This window comes from Oryzias melastigma, linkage group LG20 (genome assembly GCF_002922805.2).
Source record: "Oryzias melastigma strain HK-1 linkage group LG20, ASM292280v2, whole genome shotgun sequence".
Lineage (NCBI taxonomy): Eukaryota > Metazoa > Chordata > Actinopteri > Beloniformes > Adrianichthyidae > Oryzias > Oryzias melastigma.
The window spans coordinates 4,302,144-4,311,472 of record NC_050531.1 but is presented as its reverse complement, the minus strand read 5'-3'; the positions used below and the strand labels follow the sequence as shown (position 1 = coordinate 4,311,472).

At 39.9% G+C, this 9,329-nt stretch overlaps 1 protein-coding gene across 3 annotated transcripts in view; it reads left to right on the top strand.

Moving 5' to 3' along the window:
- cdh19 (cadherin 19, type 2) overlaps positions 1–9,329 on the top strand; it is a 54,795-nt gene that overhangs the window by 10,007 nt on the left and 35,459 nt on the right. For all 3 annotated transcript variants that reach the window (XM_024280415.2, XM_024280418.2, XM_024280417.2), the window contains exons 2-4: positions 1,028–1,396; positions 1,548–1,842; positions 6,585–6,704. In XM_024280415.2, the coding sequence (XP_024136183.1) occupies positions 1,100–1,396; positions 1,548–1,842; positions 6,585–6,704 (712 nt within the window). In that variant the 5' untranslated portion in view covers positions 1,028–1,099. The remainder of the gene's footprint in view (positions 1–1,027; positions 1,397–1,547; positions 1,843–6,584; positions 6,705–9,329) is intronic.

The following is a 9,329-nucleotide window of genomic DNA, read 5'->3' as shown; positions in this document are numbered from 1 at the left end:
TATTGGCTAAACTCCAAAACAGTATTAAAATTCTTAGTAAATGCCAAGATAGTCCAAAAAGCTTGCAGAATGCCATTTTTGAAAACTATTCCAACTTAATTATAAATAATAAAAAGGCAGGAATATTATTTAAGAATAAATCAACCTAAACCTTAAATAACTTTCAATATTTTACTCTTCATAAAAACAAATTTTTTCAAAATTATATAAGTAAAAAATGAGGGCAAGATAACTTTTGGCCATTAATAACAACAAAATTAAAGGATCTGGAGGGTCGGATAGAATTACAAGGAGGGCCGGTTCCGGCCCCCGGGCCTTGACTTTGACACATGTGCTTTACAGTACTCACAATATAGTGATCCTCCTGCTCCTTTCGGTACATTATTCTGCAATTAAAAACTCAATCACACTTATTGCGATTTTAGCAATCTTGACATAAAATCGTTCAGCTAATTCAGGACATCACTGTTTGTACTTTAGGTATTCATAAACTTTTTAGCTTTTGAAATATTGAGAGAAATATGCCTCATAGGAAATGAAGGAGAAATTGCTCAAATCCTTCAAAACTTTGTGTTTTGAAACTTGTGAACTTTCACATTTTAGCCAGAGACACCATTAAACTTTAAAATGTTCGGTAATCATTGGGTCTTAGGGTAATTTGACATTTAGCTTTTAATTTAGCGAACTGTTTTTGGCTAATTCAGACATGATTACAGTTTTTTAAGGCAAATATGTAATTTAGCTAACATTTGAGCACTATGCTAGCTGTTTTCAGCTAATTTAGGCATGATTCCAGTGTTGTAGGCAAATTTGGCATAGCTATATTTTAGCCAAGTTTCAGTTTAAGCATTTTCAGCTATCAGCACTGGCATCTTCAGTGGCCACATTCAGGTTTGAGCATTCACAATATCTCCAGTTTAAAAATATCTTTGGAACAAATAGAAAATCAAAGATAATTTTGATTTATAACAACTTTTGTGTTGAACATTATATCTTGCAGAAATTAACTGTTTTTTGTTTTTTGTAGTAACGGGCATGCATACCATCATTCCAGGAGGGAATACGCAACTACCAAGATCATGGGTCCCTATGCTGGCAAATGAAGAATCAGCCAAACAGAAGAAGGGACACTAGAATCTCCTTCCCACCAACAGTAATACACATAAAAATCCACTCTGGGACTATAGAAATGGCCACCTCCAGAGTTTTGGCGATAGTGACAATCTTCTCCATGATTCCCGGCGGTATCCCGAGTGACGTTAAAGGCTCTCGGGGTTTGGAGACGCAGCATTTGGCCCAGAAGTCCTCATATCCTCAGCGTCGCCTGAAAAGAAGCTGGATATGGACTCAGTTGTTTGTCCCTGAGGAAGATCCCTCTCTTGGTGTTATTGGACAGGTAAAGCTTCACATTTAATTGTCCTTGATGTAGTGCTTTCCCTTTTATATTTAATATAAAAAAATGTTCTCTAAATAATTGTGAATATATATATATATATATATATATTTTAGGAGTATTGGAGGTCCTAACTGCTTCTCTTTCTCCTCAGATCAAATCCGACTCTGACCGAGGCGATTTATCCATCAAGTACATATTGACAGGAGAAGGTGCCGGAGATGTCTTTGAGATAGATGAGTTTTCTGGTGAGATCAGGAAGCTGAAAAAGCTCGACCGTGAGGAAAAAGCTTTCTACGTCCTTCAAGCCCAAGCTATCAACAGAAAGACCAATGAGCCCGAGGAGCCCCAGTCAGAGTTTATCATCAAGGTGCAGGATATCAACGACAATGTTCCTCAGTTCCAGAACGAGACGTACGTGTCCAGCATCCCGGAGATGAGTCCACCAGGTACGTTACAAAACTCAAACTGACTGAAACTAAACTCCAAATGAATGAGTTTGCATCACATTAGCTTTCAAACTTCCCAGATGTTCTCTAATCCAGTGTTTTGTTTAAAGCTTTTTTAGAGCAAGGTACACTTTTGATAAAAATTACAAGGCGCACCATCGAAGATGTAAAAAAAACCTCTTTCAGCCAACTCAGTGTGAAACGTGAGGCTATTTGGACACAGCTGATATCCTGGAAATACTACATTTTTTTCAGACCTATTAGGTGAAATTGAATAAATTCCCATGGTACAGGACTGTAGTGGATTGCAACCTACTTGTTGAAAAACACTGCTCTAACTGGCTAAGCTAAAATGGTGCACATGAGGGACATGTTATGTTGAAATCTCGTTTGGTTGTTACATAAAGATGAAGGTAAAATAATAAATAAGAATAAACTAAAATCAAGGAGGGAAAAAGTTTCCTGTTCGATAATTGTATTTGAATTTTTGCCGCTTGTTCGTCAACTTCAAATTTAACAAAAGAGCAGTGAGCATTGCAAAAGAAATATTTTTACTTAAAGCAGAAGATGAAAATGAATTAAACCTCAAGCTTTTTAAAAAGCAAATACCTGAGTCAATTAACTGGATATCTCATACAAAGACATGTTTGTGTGAATCTCCTAGACATCACGAAGGCAATGTTTCTTCATAAAGAATAAACACACTTGGTTCACCAACAAACTTTTAAAAGTATTTTCAGTCTTAGATGCCCACTTGACTTTTTGCGCAGGTAGTGGTACAAGGTAGTGCTGGTACGAGGTAGAGCCAGTGTGAGGTAGGGCCAGTGGAGGTATAGCCAGTATGAGATACTGCCATTACGAGGTAGGGCCGGTATGTGGTAGCGCTAGAACGAGGTACTACTGGTTCGAGGTAGGGCCGGCACGAGGTAGAGCCAGTATGAGGTAGGACCAATTCAAGACAGAGCCAGTACGAGGTAGTGCTGGTACGAGATAGTGCTACAACGAGGTACTACTGGTACGAAGTAGGGCCATTACGAGGTAGGGATGGTACGAGCAAGTGTCGGTACGAGGTAGTGCTGGTATGAGGTAGGGCCGGTGCCGGTAGAAGGTAGGTCCCCTACGAGGTAGTGCTGGTAAGATATGATCCTGGTATGAGGAAGTGGTAGTACAAGGCAGTGCTAGAATGAGGTGGTGGTACGAGATAGCGCTGGTATGAGGTAGTGCTGGTATGAGGTAGGGCTGTTTTAAGGTAGCACTAATTGGAAGTAGTGCTGGTACGAGGTAGTGCTAGAACGAGGTACTGCTGGTACGGGTTAGTGCTGGTACGAGGTAGGGCTGGTACGAGGTAGGGCTGGCATAAGGTAGCACTAATTTGAAGAAGTGCTGGTACGAGGTAGGGCTGGCATAAGGTAGCACTAATTCAAAGTAGTGCTGGTACGAGGTAGTGCTGGTATAAGGTAGTGCTGGTACAAGGTAGGGCTGGTACGAGGTAGGGCTGAAAGAAGGTAGTGCTGGTACGAGGTAGTGTTATTACCCATGGCAACATACTCAGAATAAATCCCGGATTCAAAGTGATTACTGAGTCCAGTCTGATGCTAATCCAATTGTTATTTGGTCAAAGTCAACCCCTCTTTCTCTTGCCAACATTTTTCCAATGGTGACAAAAGCCTTCATCACCTCACAGCTGGGTCACTATACAGCCTTCAGACTGGCACGACCTAGTCATCTCCCATTTGCATCTGAACAAAAACAGAACTCCTTTTCTTTTAACTCAAACGTGATCGTCACTCAATAAATTCCTTTTGGTTCAATAATAAACTGAGTATTTTTCTGCTTAACTCTATACTTCAGGGATAGTTTAACAATTACTTGCTATACTGTACCTTTTGCTCCTAATGACTTTTTCCCTCAAGTTCCTTTACGGTGGCTCGGGTGGTTCATTTAAGGGGAACAGTTCACCTGCTGCATCCGAGTGCAACTAAAGGGGGAACACTTTTTTATTTAACACCTAAACTCTTATAATAATAACTTAACTCATTCATGCTACACTAGACATATTTTTAAATAAAAATCACAAGAATTAAGACAGAAAACTATCAAAAACCAAAAGACTTTTGGAAAAAAATAGTTTTAGATTTTTGTTTCCTTGCTGTCTGTTGGGGGTACTGGTATCCTGTGGGAAAACAGAGAATGGCAGTCATGCAAACAGAAATGTGATAATGATAATTGATGTTAAAAAGCTGGTAGAGGGGTCTCATTAAAACTGTTGGCTCAATTGACATTTGAGAACAAGATTATTATCATTTTAGACTATTTGCATTTGTAAAATTTGCTTAAGAAACAAAATTGTTGATTCATTTAAAACCATGTCCATAATTTCTTTAAAAGCAGCTACAAGTGTTTGACAATGGAATTACTGATCATACACAATTGCTGATCATATGGTTTGTGGACGTAGTACACAAGTCCCCAAAAACTACACCGTCTAATTTCTTCTTGTTTAAGAACAGCACTGATGGACTCTTTACAAAGTCTGTAGGTTCTGGGGGAGAGATCTGATAAATCTGTACCTGCCTGTGTCTTTTTCACATCTGTAAGGGTTGTTGACACTAACGCTTCAGGTGTAGCACATACATTGGTCAACCTGCCAAAAATGTCCATTCCTGTGTGGCCCATACAAGTTTGCCCATTTTTTCAGAAGACTTGGCTGCAGCCAGAACCAGAAGTCCTCAACCAGAACCAAAGGTCCCCACCTTTACGATCAAATAAAACTTTATTTTAAATGGCGACCCAAACAGTTATGGTTTTTCCAATTTTATTCTTTAAGAAAAGTTTCTTTGTATAATTCTGAACACTTTAGGCTTAGGGTAAATTGTAAAATGTATGCTTTTGGTTGATAATGTCAGGCATCTTGTTTCTCGCGCAGACAATTCATACTCACCCAGTTGAGACCGAAGGTACTTAGACACAAGCTGCCACTTGAGGTGGCGGACGAGCCATAATTAACAGTACAAAACCAAAATAAGAAGAAGAATACTCCTCCCTGCTGCTACCGTCCAGTGTGAACACCACCCCTTGAACGTGCATTCGTGAAACCACATACAGCCTTGTTGGTGTAAATGCAGCTTAAACCCTTATGGGGTCCAGATGACCCACTGCCGTGTTATCCATCCCATGACAAATGTGGATGAAGGTGGACAGAATTTCATGTTTTCCACAGAGACAAGTGAAAAATCAAAAATCATAAAATACAATGTAAAAAAAATCAGTGCACCATCTTCGTCAACATACCTGGAATACCACAAGCGTTTGCATTAGGTTATGACATTCAGTAGCTCTTTCTCTAAACTTTTCTGATTTGCAGCATTACTTGTGATGATCTGATTAGAAAGTTTCCATAAGTTTTATTTTCTGTTTTCTGTTGTGGTTTTAATAGTGCTTAATGAAACGTGGCTAGCTCGCCTGTAATTTGACCACATATGTAAATATTTTTCCTTTTATCTAGTTAGCAAAGCCAGTAAACGGGTTGAGATGTATCTGCAGTTTACTTTTTTTTCTCTGATGCTCTTTATTTGTTGTAAATAATCAGTTTCATTAATGCGTGGCACACATCAGCTCAAAGTCATCAAGTTCAAAGACTTTTTGTGTTTTGCATCATGGTTGCATCTTTTATGGACGCTACAAGGTTAATTACTGGATAACCTGTAAAATACTGAACAAAGCCGACAGAAAAGGCTGAACCCAGCCGAGCTAATTAGCCAAGGAGTTGAATGAAAATATAGAGAAGGAGCAACTGTGCGAGTCCAGATGGGCCACACTCTCAGGTCTCTTGGATAATGATCCTGGGTGTTTATTTTTTATATTTTTTGCCCTTAAAACCACATAGATGGCAAAAGAAGAGAACTAAAAGAGAAAGTAAATACATGTGTCCAAAACCACAAATCATTAGAGCTTCACAACTTGCGCCTGTGGCATTCCCTGTTTACCGGTGGTGTCTCCTGTAATGAGGCTGAGCCAACCTTCCACAGAAAAAAAAAAAAAAAACTTAAATCCAAACTCCAGACGCTCAACAAAAGGTTATATGAACGTCTTTCATCTGTCTTCATTCAGGAAGTTAAAGGTATTGGATTCTCTACGGAGGCTCAGATGCCTTTATGGATAAATATACTTTAAATATAACCACTGCCCTTTATAACAAAAACATTACCATTTCAATTTAAATGTAATCTCCTGCTGCATAATATCTCACTCATCATAAATCATGATGTATTTGAGTTAAAGTGAGGAAGAGGGGGTACCGCAGAGTAAGAAATCAGTGTGTAAAAGACAGAGAGCTCTCGGGGAAGAAAAGAAGAGATGGAGAGGAGGCACGAGGGGGAAACAGATGCTGCAGAGAGGCGAGGGCAAAGATACGGTCAGCGGAGGGAGAATGGCTGAAAGATAGAGCGGTAAAACCGAATCCAGGAGACAAACCGAGGAGCAGGTGGATAGTGAGATGTAGCCACGGGGCTCGAGAGGTTGTCACGCACACCTGCGCCGCGTTGTGAAAGGCCAACTCAGCTGCCCACCCCCCCACACATCTCTCCTTTGTCAACATCCCCTCACTCCTCCACTTTCCCATTTCCGCCGCTCTCCCCTGAGTCAGACAGACAGACCCCGCGGGACTGTGGCATAATCACTTTATTTCCTCGCCGAGTGGAACTGCAACCTCCTCTGACTCCGCAATCCCCCACCCCCAACAGGGACCACGGTGGCGCAGGTGACGGCCACGGATGCGGACGACCCCATGTTCGGGAACAACGCCAAGCTCATCTACTCCATCCTGCAGGGGGAGCCCTACTTCTCTGTGGAGCCGAAGACGGGTAAATGTTTCCAATGACAATGTTCCTGAAGTTACTGCATTTTTGAACATTTTATTTAGAAAATTTGACAGTGTAACATCTACATTTCCAGCACATTCTCACACCCAACTTGTCACATATTGACGTTTGGTTAAGGGCCCTCCTGCGTCAAAAATTGCCGTTACGGACGCCCCCAACTTGTCGTTTTTTGACTTGCTGGCTGTTTCCATAAAATCACTGGTCCCCAACCTCCGTTCCGCAAACCAAAACTGATTCAGTCGTGGGACTCAAAGCACACCAATACCCCAACTCAGTACTGGTACCCCAACCCTAACCAGTTCAGGTCCGGTGCCAGATAAGTGTACTGGGTTTGGTCCGCCAGCACGTCAAAAAACGACAAGTTGGGGACACCCTAACGTCAAAAAGTGACGCAGAGGAGTCCTTAACCAAATGTCAAAAACTGTCAACAACTTGGGAGTGACGTCTAAAGCAGGGGTCCCCAAACTACAGATCCGGCCCGCCTCCTCATTTGGCCCGCCCCCCTGAACAATATCAGAAACGCATGGTTTTCTTTTAATCTTTTCCCAGTCCGGCCCACACAGAATGAAGCTTTTTATTCCAGCCTTCTGCAGCTCTAATCCTGATCAAATATTTGTTTTCATTCGATAAAACTGGACTTATTTTCTATGAAGTTTTGAAATTTGAGGGCTTAAACAAGAGAGAAAAGTGTGGAAATATTCATGTTTGTCCGAGAAAAGTGTACAATGTGCGTAGTGATGAGTTTTACATCTGTTACATAACTCCCACAGTAAGCCTGCCCCGACTTCCCATCATCCTTTTGTTTACACACTTTCCCACTAGCTTACAGCCCCTTACAACCCTAAGAAAACATTACTGGTGCAACAAAAATAGCAAGCAATACTGGAGCTAATCAGCTGCAGTTTGGGTTCCAGCTCAGACGATGAAACCAAAGACGTTCATGGATCCATTTGTCTACAAGTGAATGCATCAGAATGGAGCCGAGTAGTGAGTTTGTGCTGTAGCTGGTCGATTGTTGGTTTTACATCTACAAACTTTTTTTCTGCTCCTGAAATGCAATATTAACCTTAATTCTTCCTTATACAGTTGCAAGAGAAAGTATGTGAACCCTTTGGGAGTACCTCCATTCCTGTTTGAAATCTATGCAATTTCAATTCGTATTTTTGATCAAGAACAACAAGAAAAAGAAAAAAAACCTAACAAAAAAGCAAATTATCCCAGAAATAAACTCAGAGGTAACAAGAATGCTCCGAGTTAAAAAAAAGTTTGCTTACAGTGCAGCAAGGCAGAAAAGTCCTTTTTTTTCTGAAACTAGGGTTTTTTTTACCTTCCTAAATTTCAGTTTTTTACTAGTGTAAGGTGACATTAAAATAATTCTGAATTCTGTGCACAGACTGAGATGTTACCAACAATTTTCATGTAAAAAATAAGTTAGTGAGGTTTAATGACCTGATGAAAATCATGTTTCTGCTTTTTCAACATGTTCTTGTGGCATTTTTAAGATGGAGGACAAAGAAAATTAAGTTTAAAATTGCATTTCTTAGTTTTTCTTTATTCAAATCCCTGATCAAGAGGAAATGCTGATTAAAAAAGACAGTATTTGTGACTTAGAAATGACATTAGTCGGGCCAAAAGCTCCCTGCTCCAACCTATCAGCAACAGGGAAGAAAATTAGGGTGGGGTTACCAACAGTCCCGCCCAAAAGTCTGAGGTAAATTTCTGATCAAATGGCAGAAACTACGTTATAGAAAACATCAGGTTTTGGAATTAGCCTAAAAAAGCATAAAAATTAAAAGACTAGTGGGAGTTTAGTTAATTTATTCCCTTTTGTTCTTACTGTAAAGAAAAATATAAATTAGTTCATCACAGCGCACGACTCAAGACTAGCTTTATTTTTTACCCTTTTTATACAAAATCTGAAAATTTAATGAGACATATTAATTTTCTTATAAAAATGTTAATACATTCTTAAGACATCTTATACATTTTTCTTTTATCTTTTTAAGTTTTACTTCTTGGAACCTGAGTCATTTTACAAGAATTTTCAATTGTAAGACTTCTCAGCTTTACCTTGTGAAGAAACAGAATGGCTGAAAAATGCTCACGTCTACAGAGCTTTTGTTAAAGCTGCAGCGTCTTTTCTTGTTCATTTTCTTTATGTTTCTCAGGAAAAACCAGATGTTTGTGCCTTCAATTATTGGTGCAAAAAATACAGCTTTGTGTTTCTAAGTCTTTCATCGTTGTAGCTAAAGCAGTGGGAAGACATGACGCCATCCCATTTCAAAGGGCTTCTTTATCAAGCTGCATGTTAGCGGGAGGCACCCTCTCCTTTCAGTCAGGTGTCTTTGTTGTGCCTGGATCACTAATAGGTCAGTGTTAAGAGGCTTAAGGAAGAAAATTAATACGGTCCTCTGAATGCCGAAGGCTCCGGTGAAAATGAGAGAAGAGGAGCGAAGGGAAAATCTTAGCACTCTTTAGAAAGTCAGAAGTTCAAGATCGCTCAGAGACAGTGAAATGAAGTCGTGGTTTTGGAGGGAATGGAAAAAAAAACACAATCAGAGTCAAGGTTTGTTTGAACAAACTTCTTAACCATTGATATGAGTCTTC